The following is a 19,525-nucleotide window of genomic DNA, read 5'->3' as shown; positions in this document are numbered from 1 at the left end:
ACATAGTATTTTAGCCACAGCTTCACTAACGTGTTCGAAGTTTACTATGGAGATGGAGATGAATTTTATCAATATGTTGATAGCATGTAGTCTTGTAATAATACGTAATAATTCGCGGAAAATTTTGTGCTGGTTGACATATCAAAATTTAAAATTAAAGACTAATATAACGTCAGTACTTGTTTTCAGAAAAGTAAGAAATAATGAGATAAACTCTTTTCATATATTTGAGAATATTAGTACAGATTCATGAAATAAAATGTCACCCCTCAGGAGGGCTGATATTAAAAGCAGGAAATAAGGACCATAATTTTATACATCATATCAAGAATCGTATCAACATGGAAACTGCAGTCGTCTTGACATTAATTTTAAATGAGATTGCTTGAAGTGACGTGACTGTATCTAGCTATCAACTCTATAGCGCAAAGATTTTAATAAAACTTGTAAATAAATGTTCACCTTTAATCTGCTTGATATAACTATATGCAGACATAATTATATGACAAACAAATTCAGTAACTCACAATTTTAATAAAGTTTGTGATATTCTTAGTTATTTTTTTTTAATTTCTAATTTCTATTTTATCTTTTAGAACGTATTTAAAATAAATTTTACGGAATCCTTTATATTTTCTTTATCACAAAGATGTTTAATAAGAGCCTAATCAAATCTGTTTCAGCTAACGAAAAAGCTGTTTATAAACTATTTCATGATTTATTAGTTAAGTGAATGGAATAATCTGTCACTTTTATATTACTTTCGTATATATTACTGCTACAAGGTTTCATAAGGAATTATGATAAAAGTGAGTCATTTAGAAAAGGAACCGATGTAATTTATTGATATAGGGTGTGTAAGAAAGTGGGATGCTGCCTTGTTAACGACCTTAGGACAAAAGAGGGGAAAATCTCCAATTTTTAGTAGAATATGCTTTCTCATTGATTAAAATTGACCCTTCTCCTTGGTTACAATATTTATGAATTTTCTCACTTTGCTAGTATTCAGTGTTCTAATAAAATTTAAAACATGGCCCCAGGAAACCTATGTCCTGCAGAACTTAACTGTTTTAAACTTATGTCAAAGTTTTAGAATTTCTACATGTCGCTGAAATCTTTGAATTCTCTCTCTTATTTATATATAACGACTTAGTATTATAAGTATATTAGTAGTAAAAGTTTTTGAATTTCTAGTAGTTTTGGATATGTAAATAATACGATAATTAAAATTTTGTCTCAAATTTTAAAGCTCAAGAATACTTTCTAATGCCCTACATTTTAATTATAATATTTTTAAGTTTTAAAAAACACAAAAATAATTTATTTATAAAAAGACAATTGAGGCTTAAATTTGATTCGTAATCTATAAACACTTTTCCTCTCATGGCTGTGTATAGGTTGATATATTTTTATATCTGTGACATATTTTAATTATATTCAAAAAAAATATAAACTTTACACTGTTCACGTTTATAATTTACTGCGTGGTATTTCACCCCCTTATAACGCCCAATAAAAGAAATATCTCACTGGGTCTCATTCCTACCATTCGAGAAAAACGAAATTTGTTTGAATAATGCATGAGTTAAATGAACGAAATCCTCTACTTATTCACTGTAAGTATGTACCATTAGTCTTCAAGATCTTGAATGCAGAAATGTCTTTCGTATTTTAAATGCCATAATGATCAATTTTAGCTATCACACTTATGACATCTAATACACTTAGAAAATGAATTCAATATACCTAAAACTTAGGAACTTGTAAAATAATAATAAAAAATATATATTTGTAAAATAATAATAAAAAATATATATTTTTAGAGCAATCTTTATAAATATTATATAAAAAATTGGTGAGAAAAATTAAATTTCATTCCTCTTATCTCTAAAAGTATTCCATTAAAGTGGTGTACTACAATTGCAAATAGATTAACAGTGCGAAGCTACGAACCTTAAGGTCCACTGACTATCTGTAAGAGGATTAACATTTAATGTATTAATCTGGGAAACCCTTTTAGGCAGATTCGGAACTGTTAATCTAAAGATTTTTTTTTTATTTTGTTGTCATATATTACACTATATATTATTATCTAAATATATACATTTTGTCACGTCTCTGTACAATTTAATATTTATTATGAATAAATGGAAACCATTGTTTTAATTTAAATCATTTGCATGAATTATTTTGTACTAGTTTGTCTAAGTGAAATTGAAGAGAATAACTTTTCACTGTCTCAGTCATTATAAATCCTTTGTGTTAATCGAACTTTCAAAAGCTACACTTAAGACATTGCCTCAAAGTTTTAAGTCTTTTTCAAATAGCTAACCTCATTATTAGACCATTAAATTTAATTCAAATCAAATCGTCTACATTATATCAACCTAGGTAAAACTGATATGACTGTTTTTGGTTTAGAAATATTTTGTTAAAGTATAAATTAAATTTAAATATGTATAAACAAAATCATGTCGTTAATATTTAATCAAAATTATGTATACTTAAATAAATAGTAAAAATATTCTACATTTATTCGCTGCTATTTTATTGAATCAAGTAATTCTTCTTGAAAATTGGTTTATTAAGCTCACCAATTTTCTTCGGAAAAAGAATCTTTTCTACTCTACGTGACTTTACCAAATTTACTGTTGACGTTATGACACGGATAAAAGTAATACCTTCAGATTTCAATATTTTATCATCGGAATCAGTGTATTGACATAAGAAATTGAAATATTCTCATCATTAGTTCAAAAATGTGACAATGTGCTGGAAGTAAAATGTGATAAGACAGTTCATTTTTTATTTGTTATAATAAAAATTTTGTATGTTTACTATAAATCAGTGAAAACAATATACAATACATTGTATAAGAGTTTTATATTCACTTCAAAAAGTGGTCTCTAGTTTAGGCATAATTTATTGAATCTTAAGGTAGGTATACATATTGGTATTTAAATGTGGTGTACATTTCTAATGTTTGACACAATTTTTTTTATTATTTGAGTGCTATGTTGTTGAGAAATTTAGACAATGTGAAAATTTTTGGGAATCTATATATATATATATATATATATATATATATGTTTACATGTATCATATATATATCGTATTAATTTGAGAGGGTGGGAGAGATTCGAACGACATGTAAGCAATCGTCAGAGGATATCAGGACTCTTTTCTCGTTCGCAACACGTGCTGGTGCGATAGATCAATTGATCGTTATTTTTCAGTGTGTTTAGATAGATAGATAGTTGATAGTTATTAATTTAAAATTATTTTTAGTTTTGTGAAAATTTTTTAATTTAATAGTGAAATTGTATCCAATAACATTTTTTAAAAAGTCAATTCTGATCTTATTTCTAACAGTATATAAAATGTATATACGCTAGGGTCATTTAAAATAAAATTAATATATAAAACATGGTGCTTATGAGCCTATGTACTAATAATTGGACTTACCCTTTTTTCTTCTCTTCCAAACAAATCTAGTGGGATGCTAAAATATTATGTTTTTCAGTTGGTGAAATATTATATGAATATTTTGATATTAAAACTTAATTTCCAGTGAACACTATAAATATAAAATTGAAAATTTATTATTTATAGCATAAGCAAAAAAATCAAACGGCTCATGCAATTCATTTGAGGTTATTTATGACTTATTAGGGAGACCTGATTTTTAATTCTAACTACAAGATATAGCGGCAATATTGCAACATAAACGTATATTGAAACATCGTTATCATATAACAATTAAGGCAAGCATAATTAATGAGTTGTCAACTGTAAGCTCCGATATGTAATTGTCAGAAAATTAAAGGGCCCGGCGTTAAGTAATATTAGCTTTGTATTCAGCCTAACTACACAGCTCATCGGTAATCTTACCTATAACTTTAAACTAATTTGATTAAAATATACTCAATTACAATGCATATGACAAGCTATCAAAATCTGAATGCTAAGAATATACAGTTCATTGCAATCTCTACAAAACATGACTAGAATATGTCGTATTAATTTCTTGTTTATATATTTAAATAGGCCAAGTTAATGACAATGAGTATACATTACTACACCTAATTAAACTGCCTGTCCTTTATCCTATATAAATAAGGATGATAAATGATGGAGCACGTCAATAAAAGGCTACATTCAGCTTGAAAGGACACAAAGGAGTCGTAATTTTCTATACTACTTATAATGGCGCTTTCATTGTTATCTGTAGAAGTGATATTGATGATTTTCATGCTCAGTGGAGCGCCTAAAAATGTAAAAAGATATAAAAAAGAAAAAAAATAAATAATCGAAAGTAATATCTACTAGTTTTTTAACGAGCAGTTTATTAAATAATCTTTTAAAGTAACAAGAATTTGGTCATGGTGTTGTGCAGGATGTTTTGATGTGTTAAAATGTTACGTATTTCAAAATACATTTGGGATAATTTTAATAAAGTTTTATTCTTTGTGTAGATTATATTACATATACTGTCTTCGATATAAATAAAAACAAATTAAGTTTTTAATAATATACAGCAAATATATTTTTTAAAGCTAAAAAATATGCCTCTGAAATATTATGGTATAAAATTAAATTTCAGTTTCTTCTGTGGAAAAAAATTGAGTAACTTTTGTGAAAAAAAAACCAAGTGATACACAATCGCCGTTGGAAGCCATTGACGCTTTTACTGTTTCGAAATTCAATTTATTTTTCGAAAATTCAGTTACAGCTTTTATAATAAAAAGTAATCCATTTAGGACAAATAATTTAGACCTAGACAGTGACTTAGTAAAATATTAAACATTGTGAAAATCATAACCAAATCGTTAATATTGTTTATAAAAAAGAACATCCAGAATAATAAATGTCACTAACAAAGAAGTTATTTCCTAACATTCGTTAGCCATGTGACCAATTTTAGTATGTACTCCCTGAAATGAAATTAAGTTTTACTTTATTTTCGTCAGTTTAAACCAAGTCTTTTGTCAAAGTAACACTTTCATCTCGTCTGCCCGTGATCAAGGTTTTCGTAAAAGGACCGAAAAGTCGGAGTTATGTAGTTATAAAATAATGAAAAACGGGTAGAATCCGAAAAAAACTTAGTTTCATTTAAATATAACTAGTTCCTTAGTGATATCTATGTTTGCAAATCGTGATCGCTGTTAAATATTTGACGTTACAAACGAATTTTAATATCTTCGATGAGCGATGTTACACAACAAAACCGAAGGAACAGTTTGTCAAATACATGTAACTCACTAACAACTGTTCTGTACAAGGGCGAATGAAAAATAAGTTATAGTCTTAAACAAACTAATTATTAATTCATTTTTCCGTATTAAATATTTATACAAGACGTTATATAACAAAGACGTTAAACAACATGTCTTTTTTTATCTCTGAGATACATATGTAAGATTCGTTTTATTCTTTTATTAAACAGTGTTCAGCGGTTAATAAAAATTATGGCGTTATTTAAATGCGTAAGACTCAAAAACAATTAAATTTACTTACTTGTTAAAAGTGGAAACAATGAGGAATTTCAAATATCAAAATTTTTTTTTACAAAAATCAAAAACATTATTTGGTGTCCAGAAACTGGCAAAGTTATAAGTTAATATTGAAAAAACGTAATAGTCTTGAAATATCATAAAAGTCTTTCTGATTTTAATGTCGTTAAAATTCTTCCCATTAATTTTCAATATAGCTGAAACAATAAAACACTAGTTAATTAAAAATTTTCCCTGAATAAATAATTAGACACATAAACTTTTAAAATAATCAGTTGATACTTGAACAAATACCCGCACTATGTTATGTTTCATGTTTGTTTTACTTCTACTATATGGCAAGTATATTTTTATAAACCATATAAGTGTGAGACATTCAATGAGAACAATCTTAGAACGTACGTCAGAAATTACTGGCTAATGGAACATTGTTGACTGTACCAGATACCACGTATCAGTTCAAATCAAAGTATCTGGGATGAGAAAATCAAATTTCTGTGTTACTTTTCCTCTTACACCTAATGGATTTCAAAAATCAAATTGCCTACCTATGTAAACTTAATTTCCTCTATTGATCCCTCATATAGAGCGGTGCCTTAAATTTAAGTGAACCTTCGATAAATTACATGTCTGCCAGTCTTCTTTTAGTTTGTTATATTATTTAAATATTTTAAATTTCATTTTATATTATTTAAATATTTACTTTTTGTAGGCTGCTTATAAAACCAAAAAAATCATTTTTTAATTGTGATTAACAATTTCTAACTAATAATGATCTTTATTTTTGGCCATCTACATCACTAACAGCGGGTATAATTTTGCCATTTATATTTTCATAAAATATAGTCTTGAAATGAATATGCCGTTTTAAATGACCCAACATAAAAAAGTCAAAATTTTTTACTGCACAGTTACTTAATCGCATTCAACATTTTTTTTTTATTTCAGCAAAGTCAAATGCCGACAGTCAAGAATGCTTTATAGAATGTTCCAATGAACCCGAAAACATGATTTGCGCTTTAGATTTGAAAAAGAAAAACTATAAAATGTTTCCCAGCAATTGTGCTATGAACGGTTATGCAAAATGTTTTGGAATAGGTAAAACTTTTATAGTTTAACTATTGTAATAACAAATATTTTCTAATAACAAAAACTACTGCCCATACATTAATTTGATATTATAATTCATATTTAAATCTATAGTTAAGTATAATTCGTACAAAACAGTTTTTGTCCTTGAAAATACCCATATAAGACCAAAATGTAAGGAGGAAAAATATAATTCTGGTAGTCACTTGGGCATATGTGACTCAATATAATTTTTGAAGGTTAGGTTAAGGTTTGAAGTATAAGTCACATAAATAAATTCATAATAAAAAACAAAATTCATAAAAGCTTATAAAACGACTGAGTTCAAACTGTTTCCTTTATTTTTTTCTCGGCCTCACGAAGAGATAAACAAACATACTTCAACTGTATAGAAAGTTTGGTTAGCAATTAGGTTATTACATATTTGAGTAAATTTCATTAGGATATGATAATTGAGTCGTTCTTAAAAATTTTATTTGCCCTATATTTGTTGTATTTAAATATTGTCGGAGTTATTTCTACTCTCTACAGGTAGGTTAAGACTCCAGTTGCCACTTATAATAAACCCATAAACACATAGTAAAAATTTTATCAAAACAATATTATCGATAGCATTACAAAGGAATTTTTTTTCAGGATACGTCCGTACCCCAATCAAATACTGCATCAAAAATCATATACTGCCTAGTCGCAGAATATACGGAGAATCTTGTCCAGTGTTCTGTCCTAATCATTACAGACCTGTATGTGGTGCTTCTAAATACAGGGATTACGTTTATCGAACCTTCAACAATGGATGCTATTTGGATATGATTAACTGCCGAGGAGACGACGACGTTACTGGTAACTGATTAAATACGTATGACATAGCCTGCATTTATTGTATTATATTGCATTAAATTGCTTTCTATACTTAATTGGATATTAATATTAGTTTTAAATATTATTAATCTATTTTATACATGCAAATATAAATATGGTAAAGTCTTTTTCAATATATCTCTACGAAATATTTCTTTTCAGGCTATGTAGAGGTACCGTTACAATTTTGCCAGCGTCATCTCATGAAGAATATATTTCAAGAAAAAGTTATGGTATCAAATATGTATGATTTTCGTGATTACAATGAATGATAATTTAATATAAGTATATAAATTAAAACTGTTGTTATCACTAACATTAGCTAATTCTGATATAAGTCCAATATTTTTCTAATTTCTTTTACAATTTCGAAGTTGAATGATATTTAATAATCTGTTACATATAAAATTATCTATTTAAAAGACTACAGTTGTATTACTTATTTGTTATGAGATTTGGAATAATTATAAATATATCATTATGTATATTTCTAACCCATTTGTATATGTTGCGAGGGTAAGAATAGTAACAAGGGTAAGATCTAATAAACAAAGGTAAACATTTTAAGTTAATGCACTCGCAAAATAAATCTCTTCAATACTTAAGTCATTGTTCAGAAACACCTAGAAGCTAGTTGAAAGCAAAATTTTTCAAAACCAAAGTCCTTATTAAGTAAAAGCAGTTTGTAAAATTTCTTTCTACATAATAGAATTCAAGTAATGTTCCCCATATCTAATTAAATTGTCTTAGTTAGATACTCATATATAAAAGCAATTACGTTCACAATCACATTTGCTTTAAGAGAACATTACATACATAATAAAATTAAACCCCCAATACGACCTTTGCAAAATGAATATTAATTTTTTATCCCGTATGACAGGCAATAGCTATGGTAATTAATTTCATTGCATATACAAAAATTGACACTTTCATTATTAATTATTATCGAATACTCGTTATAGCAATTGAACTATTTAATATACGTAACAAAAACAGTAATGTAATGCAAACAATTACTGTCATATTTAATAAACGAATGGTTATGAAAATATTGCTATCATTTATTCATATATTTTATTCTACTTAAACATTTAATTGTGTTGTTTTTTCATTATTATATGATAACAAGTACTACACTTTCATTACAACAAGATTTCTTCAATAAATTTCATTATTTTTCTTTCCATGTTTCCGAACTGAGGTAAAAGAAAAATTTATTTCAATTCTATTTAGTTAAATGATTGATTAATAATCATTTTTCATACCGTTTTAAAATTCTATCTCCACTAGTAGTCCAGTACTACTATCATCCTAGCTGTACCATATAATTTGTTTACCCATATATAACATTTGAAGTTTTTAGATTGATTTTAAACATGTTATCTTTAGAAGAATATTTTTATCATGAACGAGCCTAATTATTAAATTGCTGAAACAGATTTTTTGTAAATAAGTAGCCTTTGTTAACGTTTCTCAATAAGTATCTTTGATGTTAAAAAAAAAATAAAGATTAATGTAATAAAAGGCATATTTTTTTTTATATTAATATAGTCACAAATGACATTAATAAATACAGTTTTAATGGTATTTACTACCATTTAGAGGGTTACCTAGGTGACGAAGTTGTTCAGTGATGAAATTAAGACAAATGTTTGAGAAAAAAATTCTCAGAAAACAAGATTTTGAAGACCTTGAGTAAATTATGTTAGAAACAAATTAAACTTAAAACTTATTTATGTCAAAGTCTGTATGAGGTTTTGTATTATAAAACCAATTCAAAATATTTCTTAAGAGCATATTTTAATGAAGAAAAAAAAACTTGTTCGTCGCCCTATGCAATTACTAGTTTTTTGAAATAAAATTTTAACTCCGTTTTTAATTTCTTTAAATGTTTGTTCCTGTAATTTTTATAGCAATTTTCTAAAAAGTTTTATAGCAATTTTCTTAAGAGTATTAATATTTTTAAAAGAAAAAGCTAAGTACTTAGTGTTTAAGTCGAACTGTTTTATATAGTATAATAAAAAGCTTTCAATTTTTTTTTAAATGTGATAGTTATGCTTTCATATATATTTCAATACTTCTTACACCATATGGATATATACCAACTATTAAATTAGAGTTACTGTATCAATTAGCATTACATATGATATTGTATAGTAAATTTAATTTTCCGTATATTTTTCTAACTATCCATCTTTTCATAAAAACCTGAATATTCGGCGTATTCATCGTCTTGTTTTCAACATCTGCTTACTTCAATAAAATTGATATTGTTTTTATAACTGGCTCATGTCCAAAAAGCAATATCAATAACGTTTGTTTATCTATTCTGCAAAAATTCTTCAGAAATAGTACTTTCTGCACCGGTATTTAGAATTACCTAGTTAAATAACTGGAAACTTATATGGATTACCAAAACCTAACTATGTTGTACTTATTTCGTAATTGTTAATTTTACACGAGTGATATTACATTTTCTTTAAAGTTGGGAGATTTGAAAATTAAAAATCTTGTTACTTTATTTTGAAAACTTTAAGCTGCTTCATAATCTTTTAAACAACTGTAAAGCTACAATTTCTATTAAAGCAGTCTTACCGCAAAAAATATGCAGATATAAATGCCAATTTTACCACAATATGCTACTATAACTATCCAATCATATCATATTCTTTATGTTTGTTCTCTATTACACATATAACATAAAATCAATATTTGAATACAACGAAAAGGGTAAAAAATAATAAATATTCCTTTGTAAAAATATAAAAACTCAATTTTGTCAAAATCACAGGATCAGTTACTAATGATCAAACAAATATTTTTTTCGGGATGATACTGGATCACATCCAATTTACGAATATCATACAGGCGAAATAAGAAGGTCGCTTGTTAATTTTTATACTAAATAAAAGAAAAAAATGTATGCAAAATATGTTTGTTTTCATAAGGACATTTTTATAAGCACGCGCCAAACTTTATATTATAATAATAATATTATAGATATTTTTCTGAAAAATAATGCCTTCAATGTTCTCATAAAAATTATATAAATTATTAATTTACTATCTGTAGTAATAAAATATCTTAAAAGTAAAATTCTTACCATTACTTAACTAAAAAAAATTATGTGTTTAATAATTATTTACGCATATGCATACGCACCCATGGTAATAATCACGAACAGCGATTAATAATTAATATTAAAAAAATATATGTTAAATTTAAATCAAATAAAATTTCCGAATGTCAAAAATAAATAATAACGCTGTCTTTGGTTAAAATAAAATAAGAGATTCTCTTTTTCTTCATAAAAAAAATGTTTCTTGACCATGTTTGTAAAACACTGTCTTGAGAAATAAATGGATTTGTTAGGGCACTGGGTATTTAGCCATTTACAATTTTCTTCTTTAAAAACTATTGTGTAAATACTAGAAATTAGAAGGCATAAAATTTAAATAGAACAAAAGTCTTTCTCGGATATCAATTGGGTATAATGTCCTTGTATATAAGGTACTTATAAATTTATTATTTAACTTTCATTCATATAAATTACTAACATTACAAATCCTTGAAAGGTACACGTTTACGATTCCCCAAAACATTATTTAGGTATTGATAAACATTTAAACAACAAATAAATTTGTTGTTGGTTTATGTTTTACTTGGGTATTTATTAGTATTCTTTCTTTCAAACACAACAAAAACGTAATGTTAAAGAAAAAATATTTTTCTCTTACTCCCAAAATCCGGTCAATCGAATGACTTATTTGTTAAACCTGCTTATAAAATTGGTGGTTACGTACGTTTAATATATCGCTCTCACATATATATGTATTACAAAAACTTTGTATTTATGATTTCTAAGGACCTTCGTATTTTGTGAAACATAATACACGTTTTTTAAAATAAAAAAGTTGACAGTGTCGCATAAGATTTTTTGTAAAAGCAATAGTACAGTGGCTCGTTATTTTATTTTCACATAGAGAGGTAACTTTTTATAAAAAAAACATATGTACATATATATATAAATATATATATATATATAACCTAAAATGAAATGTTTACTGTATTAATAAAAAATAAATAAAGTGATATTTGCAGCCCATAGTTTTTATTAAGGAATAACAAGTAATTTTACCCTTAAGCCCTAGTTTATCTTTCAACTGTTAGGAAAAGATAATCAAGCTCTTGGTGTTTAAAGACTTTAGAACGTCTTGTTTCATTCTGGTCTTTTACATTGCCTTTAATTATCAAATTCTTATTACATTATTGTACTTTATATCAGCAAATTTTCTGATTATCTGGCATAGTATGCGGATGTTAAAGGAACCTAAAGGATTGTTAAGAAAATTGAAAACACCAATACCTTTTGCGAACTGAAAAGATGATAATAAGTTGTGATAGAAATGTCAACTGCAGACCTACATGTTTGTAGAAATCCTATGCACCATCAAATTACTGACGGTTTAATTTAACCGTTTACAGAAAAGAATAAGACCCAGTTTTACCATACTCTGTTCGTTAAATTTAAACGACGCGTTTACTAACGAACCTTCAAAAATATAATTGTCTGTCAAAGTATTTACGTCTCACGATGAAAAATTAACAACGTATTATTAAATGACACGGTAAATAATCGGCTACCAATTTATTCGTTCTTGTTATAAGGCGACAAAATTAAAGTTATAGCGTTGAATACGACATATTTGCTACGACGCTCCAATTTATTCCTTGATCGTATATATCCCTCGATACGTCACTTATTAGCTAACGCGACCAAATTTTATATATCGTTGATTGCATATATTTGGCACAGAAAAAGCTTTCTTTTCAGTTTAGGAGGTGTAACCTGTCAAAATCGTGTTGTCAATTTATTGGCACAAATTGTGTTCAAGATATAAGTTGTGAAAAGCGTACCTAATTTGCAATGTCATAGAAAAGTCGGGGGCAAAATTTTTTTATCATATGAAAACGAATTTTTATTCACCTTATTAATAAATAATAAATAATATTAAATAGGCAAAAATGACAAAACAGATACTGTTACTATGGCTACAAAAAGTTAGGGGTGGGATTGGACATTTGAGTTTTGACAATATAATAAATAGATTAATAGTCTGTTGGTCATTTAACGGACCTGGAATTAATATTAATTAATTGGAATTATTATTAATGTCTTGTTAAGACATTTAAACAGACGCTCGAACAAGACCTTATTTATTTAATATTGATTGTTGAAATTAGTTCTTAGATCATATGGTAAGATTAAGGTAAAATATATATTTTTATTTTTGAAATAAGGAAGGAATTATAATTTACATTTAATAAACAAGATATCTGAAATGTACATATCAGAAATATTATCAAGAAACCGAAGGAGGAAAAAAGACATTTTCACTTTTTCCATTCGTTATTAATATTTAAGAAAATTTTAAAAGTTTTGCATCCTTCAATGTTACATAATAAATTAACATTTGTCTTAAGTATAATTTTTAATGTTGTTGTATTATTTCAACAGTTGCATAGTATTTTAACCTCCAAATTTTCGCATTTAAAATACTATGGTAGAATTTTAATTTGTACAACTAGAAAGTTCTTGATTGTAAGTAGTAGTAAAGAGATGTAGCTTTAGAATTAAAGAGTACTACCTCAATACAATTTGTTCATTCCGGCCCATAAGACCTCCAAATTTAATTGTGATGGAACACAGAGCCAGACAAACTATTCCAATTCGTTGCTGAGCGCATAGGAAAAGAAGAAGCCTTTTGCTTCGTCCGTATCCGAAGAATATGTACTTACAACAAAAGGATCTCGTAATAAAGCCTTAAACTTTAAATAAATTCTATAACTAAAATATGTTATATCAATTGATGTCTTACATCTGCTACTGTAATAATATATTATTATTATGTTCGTTCTTATATTGATTATATCCTATAAGTCGTACTCTCATAAAAATTGTAGGGTCGTCTTATATATACTTAAGAGGTAGAAGAGCTGGATAAATCATTTTCTTATTAGAACTAAATGATTGAGGAAAAACAAATGCTATGTGGTTTCGTATCATACATATAAAGTTATCACGCTTTGTTTAATTATTTAAACATATCATTAAAATATATTAAAATCTTATTGTCATTTAATTTTCAATGCTGTACTTGTCTTTATTTGTCATTTAATGTTTTATCCTTAATACAACCAATAACAGACATTCGTGCGGTCATATCGAAAAGGGGGATTTTATATTTCCTTAAGATCGAGTAAGCAAAAATATTCATACATGATAGTATATGTAGCTTCCTACCCACAGTTTTTAACGGTTCTATTTTAAGATGAAAAACATAAATTAATAAACAATTATATTCTATAAATTTTTTACATATTTTTATAATAATTAATAAAGGAAAATATAAATAAAATGTAGTTCAATAGATAACTTTAAACTACAGAAAGTGAAAACTATGAATTGCTAAAAATAAACATATTAGCATTTTTACCAATATTTCATATGTCTAAAATTTCCTTTAAAACCCATTAAAAATGTCCCCATCTGGGGAAACCCACCTTACACTGACAGGTGACGCAGTTGCCTGAGGTAAATTTTAGTTTTTCTCTTTCCAACCTGCTCTTAATAACCTGCTATCTCTTTCTGATTGTTTATAATTAATACACATTTATATTAAATATTGCTTCTTTTCTGTCAGTATATTTGCTCGCCTCAAAGAATTAGCACTTATTACAAAAATATTTCGCAGATATTAAAAAGTTTAATTTGAAAAGTTTTTGTGCTAAGCTTTTACTGATAATAAGGATTTAAATAAATATTATAATTTTATTTGTAAGTATTGCTTTTAAAACTTTTATATTGTTTACTTTTTGTAAAAATATACTTTATACAACATGTCATTCGTCATTTTAAAGTACACTAATAATGCTATTACATTTTATCAACATCTTTACTAAATAAAAATTCATATATCACAATATAATGACAAATATATTCCGATGAGGCCTTGCCTCTTGTAAAAAGTGAGTTATTGATTAGATTCTATTAAAATTTTTAATATTAACAAAAAACTAGTTTGATACAGCAATTATGACGTCATGGACATATCTGTTAGGTATTTTATATATATATATATATTATTCTAATTATAACAACATAACACATCATATATAAATTTTATCATAAAAAGGAAAAACTATGGATATAAATGAAAAACAATAATTTCGGGATTAACATGAATTGATTAGATTTTAATATTCTATTAAGATTAGTGTTGTAGTAATTTGAATGAAAACCACTGCTATAATTCATATATCTTTTTTATATCATACATATAGATTTATTTTATATAAACTATCTTTCCTTATGTAATAAGTGGTTTAAATTTAAAATATTTTTAAATTATACCACTAGGGTTTGGAAATATCATAAAAATGAACAATAACTATGAATGTTACTAAACGCAATGTTTTATTTACAACCGATTAATAATATATAAAGAAGTTGTTTAAGTTAATAGAACCTGGATGAGACAAATAGTTTGGTATATGCAACTCTCTAAATATTAAAGTGTCTTATGAGACATAACATGTTTTTTTAATTATGTGTCTATAATTATCGACATATTTTCATAAAAAAGACATTGTATAGCATTATTCTGATAATTTTTCCATTTTATTCAATTAATGTATGTTTTTCAATACAATAAATTTAGAATTACAATTACAATTTTCAAATGACGCTGTACTTTATTGCATTTGGAGTTACGTGATGTTTTTTTTTAAGAGACTGTAGTCTTTTTTTATATTTCATATATTAAGCAATGATATGGCAAACAATGGGTTTCTCACTTTTAATGTCTGGCTGAAAAAAACAGCAGAATGTATTTTCAAATAGATTCTTTCTAGTGTTCGGAACTCCCAAAATGAACCTGTATTTTACAGGGTAGTAATCAATTTCATATTGATCACTTAAGATATGGTACTGATATCGAAACAAGGTTTTTTCTGAAAAACAGAAACATAATAACATAAACTATTTAAATTTCAAAATTATATATACATACTATGTTATGTTTTATATGTTGCTTTTATTTTTATATGGTCCTCAGTTTCTTTAATATAAGTAAACTTGAGGAAAATCAAAAGAAATGTACTCCAAGATCAAAATTACAGATCTTCTTAGGAATATTACGAAACTTAAAAAAAAAACATATTGCTCAGTACCAAGTAATATTACTTTTTTATTTTATTTTTGGACAAAGGCTAGAAAAAAAATTAATTTGGTAATAAATTACAAAAAAACTACTACCACCAACTTGGATCCTATGAAGAAAACGTTTTATACAAGTTTATTAATTAGTCTTTTCTTCCAGAGTCGGTCATCATCATGAAATTCGTGCATTTTATCGTGGTCTCGGCCTTTATTGTTGGCTGTTCAAGCCAAAGGTCACCCTATGCTGGTTTACGTCCTATAGGCTTCCCTGTCGTAGAGGCCACAACTTTAGCGAGCACTTTGGGGAACAGGTAATAGAACTTTCTAATATTCATAGTTGTTTTAGAGTCTTAAGAGAGATGTTAAGTTAAAATTCATGTTACTATTGTTCGGTTATTAAAATATGATTTTTAAAAACGTCATCTGAAATATTTTATTTTTGTTTTTAAATATAAATCTTTTATCAATTTAATAATAAAATGTTTATAATTAAAATTTAGAAAATCATTTTTTTTGTTAATAGGTTTGGGGAAACAACAACTACTCAGCGTTTACCTCTAGAGGCTTTGGGAGACAGAGGGCTGGTAAATCGTTTAGGTCAACTTCCACAAGACAAACAACCTTTCTGGTTCCTTAACTGGTCAGCATTAGAAGAAAACAGAAAAAAACCTCAAACGTATCCACAGAGACCGAACACGTTTTCGGAGAGTATCTTCAGGGAAATGTCTGAGATATCATTTAGAAGTAATGCTAATCAGAATACTGGAAGTCAAAACAATGCAAACTTGAATAATATAAATCTACAAGAAGCTACAACAACTCCAATGGATATAAATTCACAGAATCCGAAGGTGTTTTCTAAAAATAATTCAGGGAATACTATTTCTGCTTCACCTCAAGCTCAATCTTTTGAAAATTCGCCAGCTGGTAGATGAAGAATTTCGGCCCTAAATTAGAATTTACAAAACTCTACCAGAAATATTCCTTCATAGTGTATTTAAGTCCAAAACCACGACGCAACTATTTTCTTTAACTTTACGCTCTAGAATTCTTATAAAATTAATAAATGACATTAGAATCGTCTCTTGCGGTTTTTTGTGAGAACCAGAAAGCCTTAAAAGTTTGCAAATGTATATGACAAAACATTTTACCCTCGTTTACTCCGAATATGTAAAATTCCATTTTAACATTGTGTTTTTTTTTTCTTTTGTTTCTTTAAACGTTACAGAAAATCATTGAAATTATTTATTAATATTAAAATGTTTATTTTCATTATTCATTTTAGTTTTATAATATGATACACTTGTTAAATATATAAAATATTGCTGCTTATTGTGGTTCTTTTAAAATTTAATAAAATTCAATATTGGTGCGGCAGCCTTATAGCTGCAGTCATTATGCTCTCGGGCTCTCGACACAGAAAATTTCTTAGATCTCGTAAAATGCTATTCTCAAATGTATAACCCTTTCTACGGCGTAAGTCCTGCCCAATTTAGCGGGACCATTTTCTAATTTCAAAGACTTTTCTTGGAAATATTAATTTTTCAATGTTATAAATTTAATTTTTTATTTGAAATTTGCAAGACATATCATAACGTATATTAAGAAACACTTTAAAATGTTACTTGCTCGCCTATTATTTGTTTTAAAATGTTAATTTTAAAATTAGTTATTGAAATCATTTTCCGAATTATAATCACCTTATTAATGAGGTGACAGACCATGTTCATTATATTTGTACAGACCCCGTTCTAAAACTAAGGTAACGGTAAATTGCACTTGCTTTGCTAATATTATCTATCAATCGACATGCAATCGTCCGATAAACCTCATACTAACAAAATGGTTGCGGTTGATTAGCTGCTCACATAAGCAAATGCGGTTCGGTATTGGTTTGCTGAAATTCAGTTATCATATCACATGTAAATATTTGTTTAGTATAATTTTCTATAATAGTATTAATTTCGTTCATTTTATATTTATTAAAACAAGATTTCATTATATGGATTTGATGTTTATAGAGTTTATTTATTGTTTTTTTTTAAATAATTCAACGGCAAAGTAGGCGAATAATTTTTGTAGCTTGTTTAAATTATAAATACAATCCTAATCATAAAGGATTTGCTTGTTAAAGTATCGTTTTATGAAGGTTTTTGCATGTTCAAGTTTAGTGTAAGTTATCAAACCTGTTCGTCATAGTACATCATAGGATGTGGTAAAACAAAATTTATTATTCACATACGTATCTGATCAAAGATGGAGCAAGAAATTTCAAAATGCATCCTACCTACAAGTAAACTACAATTAATAAAGTAAATTTCTTCTTCTTAAACTTACATGAAGTTTGACTCGCTCAGGCCATAAGGTTTGTTTAATGAAATAAAAATAGTAATTACTCTCATCACTTCATTCTCTTGCTATTTATATTCACAATAATGCTCACAAAATTCATAACGTACTCATAATATCAGTCGTTCGTGTGTGATAAAATGAATTTTAATACTTTAAACATTCTTATCCCCATAAAACATGCTTATTTTATTCTCAATACATACTTACAAAATAAAAATTACTTTATTTTTTAATGAATTAAAATTTTTAAGTTAATTAAATAATCAATGTAAAGACATTGATATTTTAAATATAATATACATTTTAAAATTATACAAGATTTTATACAATAGTAATTAAACTTAAAACGCAATACTTCCAGTTCACTGGTTTCTGTCTCTGGAATCGCCTATCAAATTTGGAACAATTGATTATTTTCGACATAATCGATTCTTGTAACAGTAATTAATTCCTAGTAATTGCTTTTATGACATGGAAAAAGAGCTCCTTGAAAGTCCTCAATAAAATTTATATTTTGAATATAGATTTATTTTTTATTTGCAATGAATATTCATGACACGTGTTTTGTGTCAGAATAATTAATGAACCATACGTGTGTGTTGAATTTATTATTTTGCTGCCTTTTGCTTCTGTTCCTTGGTCAGAAATCAGATTTAAAACATTTGATTATTTTAATGATGGAATATGCATCTAAAAGTAAGCAAAAACTTTTAAGTAATTTAAAAATAAGCGATTAATCAATAATCAATAATTTTTTAAATGTTTAATATCTTATGTTAAGATACTGTAAAAATTATATAATTATACCAAATATATATGCCATATTTTATAAAAACGTGAAAATTCTTCCTAAGTAAAAATCCGGTTGTCTTTAATTAGAAGGAAATGCATATTATGTGTTTATATTACAATATATATATTTTTGTGGTATTGAAACTCCTTACAAAATATTTTAATGTAATTTTATTTAATGGTTAGTATTGAGAAATACTTGTAGAGAACTAAAATAAAAACTCATTTTAATCAATAATTAATTAAAATTAAAGGAATAGACCACTTTGTTTTGGAATGTTGATTATACCGAGAAAATGGAGGTAAGAAACAATGTATTCAATCTTTTTAATTGAACAATTAATATTAACATGCTATATAAAACAATAGCAGAATACAGCAAAATAAATTATAGCAAAACAAATCTTTAATTTTTATCTTCAAACATAATAATTTTCGGTGCCCTTAAATCATTATGAAAGTTATAATTAAGATTTGAAATAAGGGTAATACATTATAACCATAATTAATAGTGGTTGATTATAGGGACTAACCACAATATTTCAGTGTCCATAAAATTTAGGGTACTTTATACGTATTCAACTTTTTATCTTCTATTTCAAAGATAACGCTATAAAATGACCATGATAATGGTCATCCATAATGATTCCCCGCCATCAGGCTCCAGGAAATAAATCGATCATCATTCACTAAA

The 19,525-nt window shown here is 26.6% G+C and overlaps 2 protein-coding genes across 2 annotated transcripts; both read left to right on the top strand.

Annotated features, from left to right (window-relative positions):
• Positions 1-5,735: 5,735 nt before the first annotated feature.
• Positions 5,736-8,515, top strand: LOC116771271 (uncharacterized). The gene is made up of 4 exons (XM_032663083.2): positions 5,736-5,851; positions 6,462-6,611; positions 7,239-7,445; positions 7,626-8,515. The coding sequence occupies exons 1-4, from the start codon at positions 5,815-5,817 to the stop codon at positions 7,733-7,735; spliced, it is 504 nt and encodes a 167-aa protein (XP_032518974.2). The 5' UTR covers positions 5,736-5,814; the 3' UTR covers positions 7,736-8,515.
• Positions 8,516-14,168: 5,653 nt separating this feature from the next.
• Positions 14,169-18,558, top strand: LOC116771226 (uncharacterized). The gene is made up of 3 exons (XM_032663022.2): positions 14,169-14,304; positions 15,848-15,998; positions 16,211-18,558. Exons 2-3 carry the CDS (start codon positions 15,862-15,864, stop codon positions 16,620-16,622), a joined length of 549 nt encoding a protein of 182 aa, XP_032518913.2. The 5' UTR covers positions 14,169-14,304; positions 15,848-15,861; the 3' UTR covers positions 16,623-18,558.
• Positions 18,559-19,525: the final 967 nt, after the last annotated feature.

This window comes from Danaus plexippus, chromosome 17, assembly GCF_018135715.1.
Source record: "Danaus plexippus chromosome 17, MEX_DaPlex, whole genome shotgun sequence".
NCBI lineage: Eukaryota > Metazoa > Arthropoda > Insecta > Lepidoptera > Nymphalidae > Danaus > Danaus plexippus.
The sequence above is the reverse complement of the archived record's forward strand: the minus strand, read 5'-3'. Positions and strand labels throughout refer to the sequence as shown.

Coding starts and splice junctions, on each gene's coding strand:
- LOC116771271 (XM_032663083.2), top strand. CDS start 5,815: ATGTTATGTTTCATGTTTGTTTTACTTCTACTATATG. Junction 5,852..6,461: donor TGTTTTACTTCTACTATATG/GCAAGTATATTT, acceptor TTTTTATTTCAG/CAAAGTCAAATGCCGACAGT. Junction 6,612..7,238: donor TGCAAAATGTTTTGGAATAG/GTAAAACTTTTA, acceptor ATTTTTTTTCAG/GATACGTCCGTACCCCAATC.
- LOC116771226 (XM_032663022.2), top strand. CDS start 15,862: ATGAAATTCGTGCATTTTATCGTGGTCTCGGCCTTTATTGTTGGCTGT. Junction 15,999..16,210: donor GCGAGCACTTTGGGGAACAG/GTAATAGAACTT, acceptor TTTTGTTAATAG/GTTTGGGGAAACAACAACTA.